Source organism: Bidens hawaiensis, unplaced genomic scaffold (assembly GCF_021521415.1).
Source record: "Bidens hawaiensis isolate Kalapana, Puna unplaced genomic scaffold, B.hawaiensis_p1.1 tig00009413_1, whole genome shotgun sequence".
In the NCBI taxonomy this organism is placed as follows: Eukaryota; Viridiplantae; Streptophyta; class Magnoliopsida; order Asterales; family Asteraceae; genus Bidens; species Bidens hawaiensis.
In genome coordinates, this window is record NW_027491695.1 from 431,304 (window position 1) to 450,656 (window position 19,353).

Sequence of the window (19,353 nt, forward strand, 5' to 3'; positions counted from 1 at the left end):
TTTAACTTCTGTCACTTTGCTTAGATATGAATTCATTAGCAAGATGGCATTGGAATATGGTGCTGTCATGAAAGAACTAGACATAACAAAATGTGGTCTCTTAATTGATCAGCTGTTGGTAGCATGAAGGTTAGTCTTAGCTTTCTAAATCCTAATAAAATATGTTATTTAAAAAGTGTTATTTTAAGCTAATTGTTTAAACTGTATTTAAAGATGCAATGAAGGAACACATGAAACTATATATTTACTGGTAATAGATGGTTTGTAATGCATAAACTATATATATACAAGTAGCCTCATATAATGTGTTTTATATGTAGTTGGAGGAACACATGAAACAAGTACGAATTCACGCTAGCCTAAACAGATGGAATGAGCCTGTTTTTGAAGGCTGAAAGTATATTGTTAGCGACATATTTATATTTCTGACTTTTTTAGTACTTTATTTGGTTGTTAGTTAGCTTTTGAAACCTCGAAACTATGATTTTATTTTTGATGATTCATGTATGTTTATGCTTTAACACCAATACTGAATTTATGATACGCTTAATTTAGGTACGGATAGTGTATGTATGTTTTCTGGAAACGTTGTTAGTGTTCTTTCTACCATTTGTTGGCATCTGCATTGAGGATTTCATACAAGAAGATTTATATGTTTGGTAATTAATTTCAACCACCACCACTTTAGATAAAGTGTTCCTTTTTTTAACTTTATGTTATTGGATTTCATTAATTCAAGTATATTTCACATACAGATAGTATGTAGTTAGAATAAGATTGATATGAAACTCTATGCTGCATATTTACTAACTGTTAAATGGGAGTTGAATTTGATTTTTTTAATCATGCATATCTGTTTATTATGTGATTGTTATAGGCTATTAAGTTGATCTAATAATATAGTTAGTTTCATGATTTTGGATGCTGACATGTGACGTTTCCTATTGTTCTAGGCTGTAAGAATAGAACACTATGAATGGATTCATGTGATATCACTAGCGAAGCATATATGCATTGCTAATTGTTGTGTGTATTCTTTTTTAGTGTAAACAAACAACCCCTTTTCGTCTAGGACAACCATAAGCTACAGTATGTTTGCGAAAATAATCATCATTTTCTTATATCTAAAATCAAAATTTTTAATCTTTACTGGTAATAGATGGTTTGTAATGCATAAACTATATATTTACAAGTAGCCTCATATAATGTGTTTTATCTGCAGTTGGAGGAACACATGAAACAAGTACGAACTGACGCTAGCCTATACAGACGGAATGAGCCTGTTTTTGAAGGCTGAAAGTATATTGTTAGCGACATATTTATATTTCTGACTTTTTTAGTACTTTATATGGTTGTTAGTTAGCTTTTGAAACCTCGAAACTATGATTTTATATTTGATGATTCATGTATGTTTATGCTTTAACGCCAATACTGAATTTATGATACGCTTAGTTTAGGTACGGATAGTGTATGTTTGTTTTCTAGAAACGTTGTTAGTGTTCTTTCTACCATTTGTTGGCATTTATTTGTTTTTAATTTGTTTTTGTATTACATTTGTATGGTTTATATACGCAAATAACTATAGTTATATTATTTTTGTCATTTTGCAATATGTATCCATAATATCTATTCCTGAAAACCCCCCTTTCGATTGTTCGACAAAATATTAACGAACGAACACATTCACCTTCAAGGGCTAGAAATGTAAGTTCATCTTTTTAGAAAATAATAATGTTACTTCACAAATTTTATAAAATCTAGTTTTTTTTATTCACATAAACATTTGATTAAATATTAGTTTTATAAGAAATCTGGCAATGAAATTTTCATAACTAAATTATGATACAAACTTATGTTTTTTTTTTGTCCGGGGTTTGTCGACGCGTTCTTTCCCTCACTCAGGTAATATGGACCAATATTAAATTTATGTAAATATACAATACAAGTTTCAACTAAATTTAGCTGTGTAATCATAATTTGTCTAAGATTGCTTATATACCTTACAAGTGGGTTGAGTTGGGTGACGAGTCAAGAGGTGAAGTTGATTTACCCGTTTAACACTTTTGTTATTTATTTTTTTTAATAGGTTTAAATATGCAACATGTTAGTAAAATATAATGAAGAGAGAAATGTTTATTTGACTTGATGACTCGGAATTGCAAATTTGATGCAAACTAACAAAATTATTCATAATTATTTGTTTCTAAATTTCGCAAAACAAGAGTGAGAAACAATACATTTACATTTATAACATTTTCTTTTATGTTTAAGAAACAAATATGGTTCATTTTAAAAATAAACAAATAATTAGAAAATATAATTACAAAATATTAAAAAAAAAAGCCTAAATAAACCCGCGTAACACGCGAGCTAAAAACTAGTGTGTGTGTGTGTGTGTGTGTGTATAGGGGTGATTTCAATTAAGAACTTATATGAGTTTTAAGAACTAAAGAACCCATTTTAACCATTGATCTTAATAATCAAGAGTTTAAATTAGATCTTGATTTTTTTTTGCATTAACATATGATTAAAATTAATGAAGGATATAATGGTAATTTGTCTTATCTTTTTCTCCCTCCCGATATTAAATGATTTAAATCACAACCACATTTATCTTAACGTTTTTATGTAGTTTGTAGTTTCTTTCATTAATTAATTTAAACAATTATAAATATGAAAAAAACCTACTTCAAGTTTGGCTAACAAATCTAGAAATATGGAGATAACATATTAAATATAAATCAGTTTATTGTATTGGTTTATATTTGAAATAAAAAAAGTAGATATCGATATGTATCAAGATATCTAATCTAATCTAATCTATCTAACCTCTCTAATAAAATAATCCAGTATATAACACGTGCCCCTTTAGTATTCATTGTTTTCCCGCCCATCTAATTATTTTAGGATTTATTCACAAAAACGAATATAAACAATCGCAACTCCTCTCCTTATTCTCCAGGCTACGCCGCTAGGGGTTTTTCTTCTCCAGGTTCACAATATCGGAAGCCTATATTCTATTCATTGCAATTAATGAACACACAACCAGTGATTAATCAACTCTTTTCGATTAGTATGTTAGTCGTCTGCAGTTTTGTGTTTCCTAATTGAGAACGAACTCTTATTCTCATAGCAATCAGGTGAGTGCGATCAGGTTTTAAGTAGTGTTTGAGAAATTAAGATTCACTCCGTTGTTTATTTAGCTTTAAAGTGGAGATCATTGTCTTGAAATGATTATGGATTTGGATTGTAAAGTAGATATATTTTGATATGTGAAATGGGTTTTATTTGATTGTTATATGCTTTGTTATTAGGGGCCCGTTTAAAAAAGAAATTACTGATATCTAGGTTTGCTTCATTCGACCTTTTCCTATTTTTTAAGGTTTTGAGATTTATGCTTGAATGTTGATTGTGATATGCATTATGAATTATATTTGATTAGCTTATATGCTCTATGCAATATCAATGGGGACTTGCTCAATATCACCTCTTTTCAATATCAAGCTGATGTTTGTATATTTGAAATCATTTAGGGATGAAAATGATTAAATACATGGTTTATCTAATCAATCTAACCTGCATTTTGGGATGATAGACATTGAAATCATCAGGTCTTAAATGCCACTTCTGAACCTTTTTGTAATTAGCAATTTCTTCTTTAGCTAAATATGAAAAACTTTTTTACTTTGCATTTCTATTTGTTGTATAGAGTGGCTTTCTGGCAAAAGACATCAGGGCATTCTTTGTTTAAGGATTAAGATGGAAATGCAGTAAATTGTTACTTCTTTTCAACTATTATAGTCTTAATTATGTTTTGTTAACTAAACCATTATGATGTGTGATATATAATAATTAATAATTTGTTTATTTAATTAAGTTGGAGTGTATTGGTATGTTTGCATTCCCTCTTTCAATTTATTATTATTATTATTATGATTATTACTATTATTATTATTATTATTATTATTATTATTATTATTATCATTTCAACCTCTTTTCTAAATATTGTATTAAACACTGTTGTTGTTTTCTATAAGGTTTTACTGAACCCGGCCTCATCAGAGATGCTTCTTCATTAGCATCTACATGAACAGCATGAGTTCACATTGGTTTGGAAGGTATATAACAAATCACTTCATTATCTTTTTCTCTTTAACACGGTGGCCTATTTTTGCCCTTTTGACATTTGTTTTTGATACGTAATCTTTTATCAAACTGTATGAATCCATATTATTATGTTTAGAGGTGTTTATGGTATGATGGAATTTCATAAATCATACGAACTTTTTGGTCATGGTTTCATTTTCTTTATTTTTTATTTACGGGTGGTTGATTATCTTTCCGCTTGCGTTATTTGTAGGTTAATGATGTAGTCAATGTCTAGATACTAAACTGTTATTTGACTAAGGCGTTGTAAGATACTAACAATTTATACATTTTCTTTCTTATTCTTTTAAGTTCTATTTTAATCATTTAATAGAGTTGAATGACATTATTTTTTATTGAACGGTTTATTTTTGTGTTTGTGATGTAAGTATAGATACTTGTTGCTACATCAAACCGTGCACCCGACACTCTTTATGAAGGCGGATTGGAAAGGGACTTTTTCTACCATTTATCGCATTTTTAAAGGTAATCTCATTAATTTGACCCGTTTCTTTTGCAGCAAACTTAAAACATATATATTTTACCAATTAGTATCTTACAACGCCATTGCTAAAAAGATGGTCAAATAAATTGTTTAGTATCTAGACATCGACTACATCATTAACCTACAAATAACGTAAATGGAAACATTTTCACTCTCTTTTTATAAATATTATCTTTTAAAAACCATATTCTTTAAGTTAAGTTTTAGATTGTTTTACTTTGCAAAGAATGAGTCTGATTTCTTATTATTTGAGTTTATGTTATATGAAATGTGTATTATTTTAAGTGACACAAGTTTACTTATAATGTGTAATTGGTAGGTACCGTTGGGGTGCTAACGGATATGCATATTTCCCTTTTAAAGCACTTTGTGATAAAGCTCTTGGTGCTGCTGACTATCTTATTTATGTAATACTTTAATAATATTATCTAATTATTATTATTATTATTATTATTATTTAAATAAGTTTTTACCAAATATTATAATTTGGGATCCAATTTGTAGTTAATCGATGTGGTCATATTTGAAATAATGAAATTAATCACTTCTAGTTTCAAATTTATTTTAGATCAATCTTATCACATTCTTTGTTGAAAATGAATCACGTGTTAAATTATGGTTATTATTTACACATAAATAATATTAAATTTATTTAAATAGTAATATTTTATGTAATATATATAATTTATGTATTTTATATAATATTTATATTTATATTTTGTATTGTGTAATTTATGTACTTTTGTAGTAAATATAATTAGTTATTTACGTAACTTTGTGTATTTCATGGTTGGGTAATTAATGTAATATGGTAATTTGTAATTGATGTAGGTGTAGGTAAATAATGAAATTCGTGTAATCGGTGTAGATGTAATTTGAGTAACTTATGTAATATGTGTAATTATATAGTATCTGGGTAATTTGTGTAACTGATGTAGATGTAATTTCGGTTAATTTTTTTTACAAATGTTTTGTTTTTATTATTTAAAAAGTTTGTAAAACTTTAAATTGATTTTTTAAATTTTGAAAATTGTTTGTTTTTTGTTTTTTGTTTTTTGTTTTTTGTTTTTGTGTATTCATAGTTGATAGTTCTTTTATGTTCAATGATAATTTGAAGAAACGAATATCAAAATGGTTTTAAGTTTGGTAATTTGTTATAATAGGTGTTTGTGGTATTAATTAAAAAAATATCAGATTTAAAAAAGAATATATAAAATAAATTATTGATTTGAAAGATCGACTTATTTAATCATTGAAGATGTGTTGGTTGTGTTAATGCCAATAATACCTTTTAATCTATTAAAATACAATTTTAATCCAACATTATAATATTTTATTTATGTTTAATCACAACATAAAAAAACCAAATAATTAATTGAATGTGTGATTAGAATTGATCCTCAAATATCTTCAAATAATTAATTGAATGTGTGATTAGAATTGATCCTTAAATATCTTAAAACTCACAAGGTTTCAAATTATCTCTTCTCTATATATACAGATCCTTAAATATCTTAAAACTCACAAGGTTTCAAATTATCTCTTCTCTATATATACATATATATATATATATAAGTATTATAAGTATATCCTAATAATAATAATAGTAATAATAAAAAAACAATAATAATAAACCATGATTATTTTATTAAAACCCGACACCATTATTGATGTTTTTCTTGTCATCGAACGTCTTTTACAAACTTCTCATATTTGTTATGTGTGTATATATATGTGTATTATATATATGTGTATGTGTGTGTATATATATATATATGTATTATTTTATTTAATAAAAAACACAATAAACGTATTAAAGAGTTTAAATATATCTTTACCACTAATTTTCGTCAAAGACTCGAAATAAAGATTTATTCACATGTTATTATATGTATAAAGTACATAATATATATATATATATATATATATATAATATTTACTCAAATATTATTATAAGCATATTTTGCATTATATTTATTTAAGCAGTATTATCATATATATTATAATTATTTAAACTATTTGTTTCCTTATGTTTTATCTATTTAATACAATATAAATTACATATAATTAGTTATGCATTATTCACATTAAAAATTATTTATTTATATATTTATATTCAATTTATCATAGTTAAATCTTAAATTATATCTAAACTAATAATTTATAAGTTTAATTACATATTATTTATATTGAGAATAACTAATGATTTTTTAATAATAATAATAGAAATTACTCGTTTAATCAATAGCACTCTAATCACAATCGTAACTCAAATCACGTCGAAACCCGAATCTATTATACATGTTATGTAATTTACAATTAATTCATATTATATTATTTAACTAGAAATCCTTGTCGGTGAATCCCAAAGGGGTTTAACTGCTCATATTCTCAAATCCTCACTTTTGTATTGTTCTTCTAATCGGGTGAGTAATTACTCCCCTATTTTACTTATTTTAAACGTTTTGTGGACTTATGTGTACATTCTATCAAGCTTTATTTTTTACATTGTACTATCAAATGTAAACTGTTAATATTTGTGTTGTGTATCAAATGACTACTTGCCATTTGTTATTTGTTTATATGTTTATTTCGCATTCAGGGAGGTCTATCATTTATCATTATTATCACATCATGTCGTAGTGGTCGACATCCGATCGCATGACAATAGTTTCACCGACAACTCAATTATGGTAACCAACGCCCGATACACATGGCAACGGTTTAGCCCACATATCATTATTTGTTTGCAATATTTATATGTTATGGTATGATTGGTTATACTCACAGATAACATTTTTGCTCTTTATTTATATATTAATATATTGTATTTAAAACTGGTGATTTTTCTCACTCAACCTCGTGTTGACAAACCTTTTCTATTGTGTACGCATATACAGGTTGAATAGTTTATCAAGATGAAGATAACTTAGAGAAAGCTTTTAGGATATAAAACTTATACAAGAATTGTCTGATATTATTTTGTAATTTATTTATATTTGATGTACTCATTTGCAAATTATTTATTTAAATAAATTAAATAGATATTGTCATATATTAATTTGTATGATAGTACCTTGTGAGTTATGAATAATCAGTTCGCGCGCTCGACATTTCCGTCTTAGCTTGGGGTGTGACAGATTCGCTCCCTTGTTTTTCAAATGGTGACGTGGTGGTGGCTTGTGCCTACGATAAAGACAAGAAAGGAGCAGGAGTAAAGAAGAGTACTAACTTGGTGCTGAAAACTCTTTCAGTGACACCACCGGAGAGACTTGCAGGCGTGGAACGTTGGGGAATGGTAGAAAACGTACGGAGGGAAAAAGTTAGAGAGAGAGAGAGAGAGAGAAACCATGGTATGGTACGCGAATACTTTTTAAAATATTTTGTTAGGCTTTTTTATTTTTATTTTTTTGATTTATATGTTAAAATTCTATTTTCTTTATATATTTAGTTTTTGTATAATATCTGTTTTTTCTTTTCTAAATATGTTAATGTAATGAACGTAATCAATACCTGAAAAATTCGCGTCGACTCATTGCCGAGAACATGTATTTTACAGACCGTTTTTTTTGGTCTTTTATTTTAGAGAAAATTCCAATATGCCTCCCAGGGTTATATCGTCGGGCGATGGATTAACCACTGAAAAAGAATTTGCTCATGTTGTATCATTGGATTTCTCCAGTGGGTTTTTTTGACTCATACCGTCAGTTGACTGTTGGATGGTAAGGGTATTTTAGCAATCTTCTTCTAATAAAAAACAAATATAATAATAATGTAACATCCCGAAATTTCTAAAAATATTATAATTAAATAAATTAATATCAGTGGGAAAGTTTACTCGGGTTAGTCGGGAAATAATTAATAGAGTAGAAGCTAGTATAGGTTGGGCTAGTGTTGGGTAATGGATATGGGTTATGGACTTGGGAAGGAAGGAAGAGGCCATGGGCTTAAGCCCATGATCCATAATTATATAAACATTAATCCCCATTTTTCATTCATTTCACACATAATCCATACACCACCAAAACACACACTTAGCTCTCTCTCATCCTACTCTCTCTCTCTCGAAATCAAGAGGAAGAAGAAGGATAAACGATTTCCGACCCGTGGTAATGGTAGTATGATGTTATTTATACTCAAACCCGTTAGTTATAGTCGCGTAACGACGAGCCGACACCGTTAAACCGTTTAAATCACAAGATCCGGGTGGAATCGGGTATAAACCGGACCTAAGATGAGTTTAGGGATCACCCTAGCTCAAATCTGGATCAAACGGGACGAAAAACGATGAAAACGGTGGAAGAACGAGTGAGATCTCGTTTTTCCGGCGAAAACGCGGTTTTCCCGGCGATGACGGCGCAGGAAAAGATAAAGGTGTCAGGGAATGTTCCCTGACCTAACCCTAGTTCTCTAAGGAAACTTAGAGAACTAGAGGGTGATTCTTTAGCTAGTTCGCTAAGGAAACTTAGAGAACTAGAGGGTGATTCGTTAGCTAGTTCGCTAAGGAAACTTAGAGAACTAGAGGGTGATTCGTTAGCTAGTTCGTTATGGGAGCTTAGCGAATCAGAGGGTGATTCGTTAGCTAGTTCGTTATGGGAGCTTAGCGAATCAGAGGGTGATTCGTTAGCTAGTTCGTTATGGGAGCTTAGCGAATCAGAGGGTGATTCGTTAGCTAGTTCGTTATGGGAGCTTAGCGAATCAGAGGGTGATTCGTTAGCTAGTTTGTTATGGGAGCTTAGCGAATCAGAGGATGATTCTTTACCCAATTCGTTAAGGGAAAACTAACGAACTAGGAGTTTAATATAAAGACAGAATGGTCCCTGGACTTAGAAAAGAATTATATAATTACATAACAGCCCTTGGAGTTTGGCAATTTATGAAAGATACCTTTAAAGGTTAATGAGTATTGATTAACTAACCAGGTAATGATTCAATGAAGTAAAATCGGCTTAGACACGTAAGACTAATTAAGTAGTAATGAGGATGGCTAGAGTAGTATTTGATATTCAATTATTAAACAGTTAGACGCGCACAGCTCGAGAAGGAATAACCAGTAGCCGAAGAAGTAACCAAGTTCAGGTGAGTTTCTAGCCCCATTCCGTTATGTTTTCGGGGCTGTGTGCATACTCGATGTGTTTGTTAATACATTTATCCTAAGTGATAAGTGTATGCCATATGTGATATATGTGACAGATATGAATGATTGCTTGTCGGTACGCGAACGATCTTCGGATAATGCGCGTACTGTCAGGTTATAAATAAAGATATAAATATTATATATGGATGATGTATGATTGTTATGAATGAATGCTTGTCGGGGCGTGAACGATCTTCGGATATTGCACATGCCGACAAGGAGTATGATTGTTAATAGAATGATGTGAAGAACGCCTAGAGTGTTCTTATGCTATAAACTGTATATGTGAAGAATGTGTATGCAGGTACAGGAACAGTGTGGTAGTTCTACGTCCGACGTAGCGAGTTAGGATGGCAAATCCCTCTAACGCCCGTTAGACATGGACTTGGCAGGTGATGGCGTAGTTAAGGACTGTGGGCCTTATACGTGATATAGATGATAGATGGAAACGTAGATAGGGACAGTGGGCCTTATACGTGTTATAGGTATAGACGTCAACGTAGATAAGGACTGCGTACCTTATACGTACTGTTGATAGGCGTCAGCACAGGAAAGGACGGTGGACCTTATACGTGCTATATTTGTGTTGTGGCAGCATAGGAAAGGACTGTGGACCTTACATGTGTTGTATTTGTGTTGTGGTAGCATAGGGGAGGACTGCGGACTTCGTACGTGCTATGGTTGGGTTGCAACATAGGGAAGGACTGAGGACCTTGTACGTGTTGTTAATATAGGATGGTATAGGGAAGGACTGCGGACCTTGCACGTACCATAATCGGTGAACATAGGTAAGGACTGCGGACCTTTTACATGTTCACGACCTTGAGTACAGGTATAGACGGCGGACTATGAACGTACTCTCGGTTGACTGAGGATTGTGATTGTAGATATGTATGGTAGTAAGTATGTATGTAGAACAGAAGGGTAACTAGTTAAGTATGAGTATGTATCTTCGGATACGTAAGTATGTATGATATGTGTATGTAATGTATGATTATCTGATTAACTAGAACTCACTCAGCGTAGCTGACTTTTAGTATGCACGCAGGTATACATGTTTATCGAGATGGCATGAGGATGACACATGGCATGGATTGAACGGCTGGCATCTGAAGATTGAAGATAAGATGTTTTAAATATAATGATTTGTTTTATGGTATCAAAGAAAAGACTTAATGTTTTGTAACAAATGATTTTAATTAACGTTTCCGCGAAAGTTTTAATGAACTCTGATATGTAGAACTGTGTTTATGAGTAAATCCGACGCTAAAGTAGGGCTACCGGTAACGGGGCCTTACAAATAATAACAACAACAACAACAATAATAATAATAATAATAATAATAATAATAATCGTGATAATATAACATCATCAGCTCATATTAAATCCTCACCATATTAATCATCATCAGCACAGCAGCTTATTTTCATCATTATCAACCTCAAACATACTTAATATTATTCATCATCATCAACCTCAAATCCTCAAACCCACCACCAAGTAATCCCTCTTAAATCTCATCATCTTCATCATCAGTTTTATAACAAGTAATCGAATCTCTCAAATCCTCAAACCCTAGATTTCATCACTCAAACCCTTAAATCTCTCATATCCCACCACCAATCGCTTCAATAATTCAACCACCGCACCCATAAATCATTCCGATCAAAACCCCTAACCTCCGGCACCACGCCGCCGCCATGGATTCCGGCCATCTCGTTTTTCCGGTCATCTCGTTTTTCCGGTCATCAGCGCCACGGCAGCCACCGCCACGACACCCATTGCCACCATGGGTTCCGGAATCATGGATAACGACCTGTGAATGGATGGATGGTGTATGGGTGGTGCAGATTTTGGTTGTTTAATATTTGGATATGGATATCAATGATATATTGGTATAGTGATTATTGGTGATGTTGATTTAGATCTTTCATAGGTGACAATTTTCTGGAAATAAAACTTAAGAACCCTAATTTTAATTGGGGAAAATGAAGTGATAAAAGTGATAATATATATTTTATGTTGTATAGCTATACCAAACACTAACTTAGTTCAACTGGTTGTTTTGGTGAAATGTTAAGCCGGAGGTCTCGGGTTCGAATCCCGGCATTTACATGGTTTTGGATGATTATTTTTAAACTGAATTAAAGGCTTAGGGGTAGAAACGTAATTTCAACATTTTTTAACAAGTCAACGCTTGGTCAACTGACGGTAGGAGTCAAAAAACCTGCCGAGAAATACAATGGTACAACATGCGCAAATTCTTTTTTAGTGGTTATTCCATCTTGCGACGATATATTCCAGGGAGGCAAATTGGAATTTTCTCTTTATTTTAAATATGCTAATTTGACAACTTTATTATTCAAGTTTATTTCCGATACCATAACGAACGTCATTAATACCGACCTAATCCGTATCGATTTGATCATAAATTTTAACATGTGCCAAACGACTCATTTACATAATTACCTTTTGAATTTAGCGCTGAAGGTTGGTTAATTTGTATATGTTTTAGTTAGTTTATTTCTTAGTTTTAATCTTTTATTTTAGGACTTCGATACTTCATACGTGTATTACTGTATTTCAGGTCACAGACGTTAAAGTACTCAATTTGGACCTGTTATGACACGGAATGAAGTCCCGGGACGTCCATCAAGCGAAATGAGAAATATTCATGAAGTTTTCTGGTGGCAAGTCCCATCGCGATACGCGATGGGCTTGGCTGAAGGCCCATCGCGTATCGCGATGGGGTGAAATATAATGTTGACTTTCTGGTCCATCGCAATACGCGATGGACCGGTGAAGACCCCATCGCGTATTGCGATGGGGTGTGTAGACGGGAAAATTAGGGTTAAAACATATTCTTCATCATAAACGACCATATCTTCGTTTTTAACACAAGAGGCGATTTCTAGAGCTTGAGGCAGCTGATTCCATCATTCCAGACCGTGTCAAGACCATACACATGATCCATATCATCAATATTGATTATCTAACGATGTCAAGGCTCGGCTAATCTCCTAGAATCTCACCCGGGGATGTATAGGTTGTAATATTTCCAGTTTTCTCATGTAACTAAGAACACTATGTATAATTGTTAATGGTTGATATATGATTATTGATGTTTGGTATTTCTGTGTGTTCAATCAGTTTAGGTTTACGTTGGCCTGAACGATTTGTTACAAGTTGCTAGATAATTGATCATATGACTGTTTGATTAGATTGAATACGATAAAAGATATAATGCCCTTAACTGAGTCACTCTGGCAAGGACTGTTTGATAACCAGTGCCGTGTGTAAAGCGATTGTTGATGTTTAAGGTTTTGTCTGATTAATCAGTCTGTAGTTAACCAGTAATAATTAATCTTTTATGTTGCATGAGATCACTGTAGGTTGCTTACTTGAATTCCCGGGTGTGATTTGCTTTTGTTAATTGATTGAAACTTGTTTACGTGCTTGCTTACTTAATTCTCTAAATTCAACTTAATTGCTTGTGTGATCAGCACTAAATCTGTTACTTCATAATTTTGAAACTGTTTACACGATTACATTGACCACATATCCTGGTGGATATAATACCTTATTTACCCCATCTACTTAGGTTATTTAGGTTTTTCATGACTCAAACGACGGTCATCAAGCGCTGGTGGTGTAATAAAGTTTTAACAATACCGAAATCGAGTTCAAGTATTTGGATTTTGCTATGTTTGGGATTGAGTTTGGAAATTGCTTATTGGTTTATTGATGTTTTCAAAAAGTCAAAAAGTTTAAATGTGTTTGACAATCACAAAAAAACTTTCTTATTTTAGCTTTTTGAAAGGGTTAAAAAACAGTTTTCAAAAGCCACAAATCCTGACTTTTCAAAATGACTTTTATAAGAAACCAAATAAACTAATAAACATATTTCCAACTCAATCCCAAACAAACCCTTAATCGACTTCAAAAACAAACTCCTAACACAGCCTCAATAGATAACAAAGTATAAACACACATCCATAACCATGAAGAGAAACAGAGAAAACATGGAGATCGTATGGCAAACTCCTGCCAACCCACCCCAACGCCATGACTACATCTTCCGTAGCGGTAATAATAATCCAAATTATTACCGTTCTAGTTATTGTACATTCATAAACCCTAATTAATTACTTTCAGGAATCCGCTATGTTAAACCATATTACTTCGAATTCATTTCTCATGTACGTACGCACATACCTTATTCAGTTACTTCCGGTTGACTCTACACTCTAATTGAACCCCCTAATTGCTGGATTTCAACTACAGGCCAAGAATCGGTGGGCCGGGAAGACCATTGTTGACCTCTTTGCTGACGAATTTAAAGGCCGAAACCGTGATTATTATGTAATTCATTTATATATATTTGATTTTGAAATTTTTTGGAGTACAAGTTTTACCTAATTTGTTTCATGATATGTTGTAGGATTCTGCAGTTAAATCGGGTCGCATACAAGTGGATGGAAAGACTGTGCCTGTTTTGTACATAGTTCAATCATCACAAAAGATCAGTCACTTTGTGCATAGGTGTGTAATATTAAACAAAAATATAATGTTAGTTTCTTAATGTATTTCTCTGAAATCAAGATGCTAATTTTATATGAAATTTAGGCATGAGCCCCCGGTGATGGGTTTGGATGTTACAATTTTGCATAAAGCTGAAGATGTGCTTACGGTTTGTAAGCCTGCTTCAGTTCCCGTAAGTTCAAGTTCTCTACTTTTGTTTGTTTATGTTCACATTCATGAACCGTTCGTTTAGTTTATACCGTTGATGAACGAACACGAACACCTTCATTTTCTTAATGAACGAACACGAAAACCCCCTTCGTTTAATTGTGTGTGTTCGACCATTTGTTCAGTTATAGTTGCATGAACAAAACATGAACATGCTTTTACGGGCCGGCCTACTTGTGTTTAATGTTGGATCAAACCAACTTACATTCGACATTTTAGCAGTTTAGTCCCTTATCTTTTTTCTAGAAATTTCCCTCAACTTTTTTTTAGATCGGTTAAAAATGCAATTTTGAGGAGTTAAAACAAGTTAAATCATTTTGTGGCCGCCACACATACCAAACAATTAAAAAAAAAATAATGAAAGTAAAATGTTAAGGGACTAAAAACACTAGCATGTTGAAAGTTGGTTGGTTAGTTTCAATATTAACACATATATAAACTTGTTCAACATAAATATTTAACCTGTTAAACATGTCAAATTGGCATTTTCAACAAGTATTTAAATAAACAGATAGTAAAAGGCTATAAGTCTATAACAACTGCTGGTGGGCTTTATCTTTTATTCTCTATTTTCTTCAGGTACATCCATGTGGGCAATACCGTAAAAACACCGTTGTTGGTATTCTTCAGGCAGAACATGATTTGGCACCTCTCTTTCGTATCCAACTTGTTATTTTGCAAATTACCATCCTGCCCCTTTAAAAGTTTAATTACATTCAAATTTGAAAATGTCTTTCATCTTAACTCTATAAAAGCTGTTCATCGGTTAGACCGGCTGGTTTCAGGCCTTCTTATTCTTGCTAGAAGTGCTTCTCAAGCTGATATTTTCAGGCAACAAGTACACAATTAGTTTATTTGTTTAATTTTTTTTAAGTTTTTATATTCATATGCTTAAAAGTTGTTGCATAATCAATTTTGCTAGATTGAAGCTGGGGCGGTGCAGAAACAGTATATTGCAAAAGTGGTTGGTGAATTTCCCAAAGAAGAGGTAATATTTCCATTTGAGGGTTGTTTGACTAATGATGATTTTTTTTCTTATGCTGATTTTCTTATTAATATCATTCAGCAAATTGTGAATTTGAGGGTAAATTTTAATGCTCGGGAAGGAAGGAGTACAGCAGAGGTAAAAAAGGCTTATATGTATGAGTAACAATTACTTTTGTAACTATAGTTACTATGCCTACTTTATGTACACAATCTGAGACATTTAATGGTAACCCCCTCAGTAGGGCTGTTCAAAAAGCTCTCGGTTCCTTAAAAAAGATCGTTTGTAAACCAGCCGAGCTGGATTGGTTTATAACCGAACCGAGCCAGGTTGGTTTATAAATGAGCCGAGCCAGAGGCAGGGTTGGACCGGCTCGGTAAATGGCTTGTTGGCTCGCTCTATTGGCTCGTTTAAATTATACCTCAAATTTTATTATATAATAACAGTATCAAGATATAAATATATCTAAAAAAACAGAAAGAATACATATAATATTTTGAATCCACCTCTCGTACTTTAGAAAAAAACAAAAAACAAAAGTAATTCATATAAATGTTAAAAATTCTGTAGTTTATAAATTTTTATAACGTGTATGTTACAATTTATTTGTTGTCTTATATATATATATATATATTAATGCATGTAAGACAAACGAGCTAAGCTCTAGGTCCTATGTTGCACGGGAACGGGAAACGGGCACGGGTACAGGAACGGGAAACGACAAAACTCAAAAAATCAAGAAACGGGGACGGCAAGGGTACGACAATAAATGCATATAAAAATTAAATATATATTATAAATAATGTACCACAAAGGCCAAAATATATTCATATGTTGATGTAAACTTCAAAATTCATACATCTTCCAATAAAAATCAATCATAAGTCTTCAAAATCAATCATAATCAGTCATAGTAATAATAGAGAGGGTTAAATATTGAAATACACAAACTAATTTTAAACCTTTTATGTTAAAACTTATAAGTTTTGAGAACTAGATACAAACAATTGAAAGTTAAAGGGGTTAAATGTTAAAATATCTAAAGTTATTTAAACCTAAATAACCTAATTCTAAGTTACAGCCGCTATACTCTTCTTCTTCCTTGTTTCCGGACAGCTCCGGCGCCGGAATATGCCGCTGGAAACGTTTAAAAGTCGTCCCCAAAGTTCTGGAAACATTTCGAAACACCATTTGAATTTTCGAAACGGTCAACGACCGTCCCCAACTTCAAGGAAACGGTCAAGAAACGTTTCCTGCCGTCCCCGTCGGCGTTTCCGTCCCCGGCGAGTTTCCGGGACGGGGTACGGCACCTTGGTGGCGTTTCCGTGCATCAGAGACTATGTTGACTTTCAAGGTTGTTAAAAAGTAATGAGCTGAGCGGAGCTATCTCTTTTATGTCCGAGACCGAGCCCAACCTTGCTCGGATTGGCACAAACCTCCCCTGGCCCGTGTTAATGGGTCAGAACATGTAACTCTTACTTGAAGCCAAGACCATAGTTACCTAATTCGCGGTTTGTTTTGGTACGGGTTTGCGGATCGGGTACGCAATTCGCTAAAGGTAACGTATTCGGTACGGAGGGGGTATGCTCATTTCGGTACGAACCGGTACGGTGTAGCATGTAGTTCGATTCGAAATACCCAAATAAAAAATTTGCTATTTATAATTTATATATAATTGTGTATGTATCGTGTTGATGTTACTTTTTATGTATAAACTTATAAGTTTAAGAATCAAATGTAAACTAGTGAAAAATGTGGGAGTTAATTGTTAATAAACACAAATTAATTTTACTATTTTTATTGTTTTTATGTTAATATTTATAAACTTTAGGGACTAAATGTAAGCAGGTGAAAGCTTAAGGGGTTGAATGTCAAATTAACCAAACTTTTATAACCTATAACAAAACTACCCACGTTCTAACTTCATATACGCCGCTGTCAGTTCCAATTTCCTCCTTTTCCGGCAAAAATGGCAGCACCACTATCAGAAATTGACACCGCGTACGTGAGCGAGTTGGAACACCAAATTCGTTGGGAGAGTACCCTTTGTGCTACCTCCGATTTCAGTTGCGTAGGTTCGGCGCATGATGAGGATTTGGATCGCCGAATCGGGCTTAATCGGAACGCCGAATTGATCGGAATAGGAACGCCGAACCAAAGCGATTGAATTCGCTTTCGAATTCCGATTCGGTACGAACCGATCCTGTACGAAATTCGCGGCTAGGGTAGCGAATTAGGTAGCTATGGCCAAGACTGGTCGGGCTGACCCAAGTACTCCTTTTTTTTGGTTAAATACGTAGTTTAAATGTCAAATATGATTTAAAGAACCACAGTATATCATTACTATGAATATGATAATATAAATGCATGTATAAAACAATTTAAGAGGTTTGATGCATTCGAATACCCTTTGGGTTATTAGTTGCTTTTCTCCATTCAATCCGTTTTCATTCTAGCTATATTTTAAAGTTTATCTGTTTGACCTAAGAGAGTATAAACCGAACTGACCTGTTTACTCACATTTACTAAATTCCATGTTGTAGGTAGGGGACCTTGATGAAAAAGATAGTAAGACATTAAACGGGAAGGCTGCATGCACAAAATTTACTAGAATTTGTACTAACGGGAAATATAGTATTGTATCATGTCATCCAATCACCGGAAGAACTCATCAAGTAAGAAAATGCATTTTGAGGTGGAAAAATGGGTGGGTCAATGGATCAAAACGAGTAATATTTTCTTCAAAGTCACTATTTATATCTGGAAGGTTTTATGCATGAAAACTATAAATTGACCAACATTTGACCCATTCAGATTATACCCTATTAGAGAAAAAATATCCAAATCTGCCCATTTGACGTTGACCTTTTGACTTCTCTTTGTCTTGAATAGATTCGTGTACATCTGCAATCAACGGGCCACCCAATAGCCAACGACACTCTGTACCTAACTGATTATGCTGATAATAGCTCTAGGAGATCATTTAACGTGGTGAAGTCAGACCATTCGTTGAAAGTCAACTCTAATGATAATTGCAATAGTCAACACGAAGATTCCAATGAAGGTTTTGACATTGATCCCATGTGCACTAATTGCCCAAACTTGGCTCCTATAGGGTAAGTAATAAGCATTTAAATTTAAATTTTGTAAATACTTTTCATTTTATTTTCTCAATTTTAATTTGGTTTGTGAATAAAAGTATTGTTTTGAATACAGATATGATGGCAGTGAAGAAGGCTTATGGCTTCATTGTGTGCGATATAGCGGCCCTGATTGGGTATATGAATGTCCACATCCAGATTGGGCATCTCTAAACTAAACTTTTTGAATTTTCGCTCCAAATTTTGCTTTAAATTTAGTATTAGTATTATTTCATGCAACGAGTGTTGTGTCAAGAGTTACTAATCTTAAAAATATTTGAGTAAAGTACAATTTGCGCCCATGTGTTTGTTGGGCGTGATCTTCTTGTGACCATGTTTTGAAAATTTCGCCATCTGAATCCCTGTGTATCCAATTTCATTACACCGTGTGTCCCTCCATCAAAGAGACATGAATTTTATAACAATATGCTGATGCTATATTTCCGTATATGTTCATGTGCCTATAATTAGGGGTGTTTAAAACTGGATATTCGAAGTTTCGGATATCGACCCTTTCGAATAATAATCCGAATCCGAAATTTCTGATATCTGAACTTTGGATATCCGAAATTTCGGATATCTGTTCGGATAGTGAATCAGATATCCGAATTAAAAGTAAAAAAAAAACAAGATTTATACTTTTATAATTCTAAATTCAAATTACAAAGAGTAGCAACATACAACATTGTCT

At 32.7% G+C, this 19,353-nt stretch overlaps 1 protein-coding gene across 1 annotated transcript; it reads left to right on the forward strand.

The window, feature by feature from the left end:
• Positions 1 to 13,789: 13,789 nt before the first annotated feature.
• On the forward strand, positions 13,790 to 18,841 carry LOC143532229 (RNA pseudouridine synthase 7-like). The gene is made up of 12 exons (XM_077027339.1): positions 13,790 to 13,874; positions 13,944 to 13,987; positions 14,073 to 14,150; positions 14,230 to 14,330; positions 14,415 to 14,502; positions 15,117 to 15,195; positions 15,293 to 15,375; positions 15,460 to 15,525; positions 15,604 to 15,660; positions 18,066 to 18,197; positions 18,415 to 18,638; positions 18,739 to 18,841. Exons 1-12 carry the CDS (start codon positions 13,790 to 13,792, stop codon positions 18,839 to 18,841), a joined length of 1,140 nt encoding a protein of 379 aa, XP_076883454.1.
• The last annotated feature ends 512 nt before the right edge of the window (positions 18,842 to 19,353 follow it).

What these genes read in the sequence shown, in the direction of transcription:
- LOC143532229 (XM_077027339.1), top strand. Translation starts at nt 13,790, where the DNA reads ATGAAGAGAAACAGAGAAAACATGGAGATCGTATGGCAAACTCCTGCC. An exon ending in ATCAGTCACTTTGTGCATAG is followed by an intron (nt 14,331 to 14,414) that starts GTGTGTAATATT and finishes TATGAAATTTAG; the next exon opens with GCATGAGCCCCCGGTGATGG. An exon ending in GTAAGCCTGCTTCAGTTCCC is followed by an intron (nt 14,503 to 15,116) that starts GTAAGTTCAAGT and finishes TATTTTCTTCAG; the next exon opens with GTACATCCATGTGGGCAATA.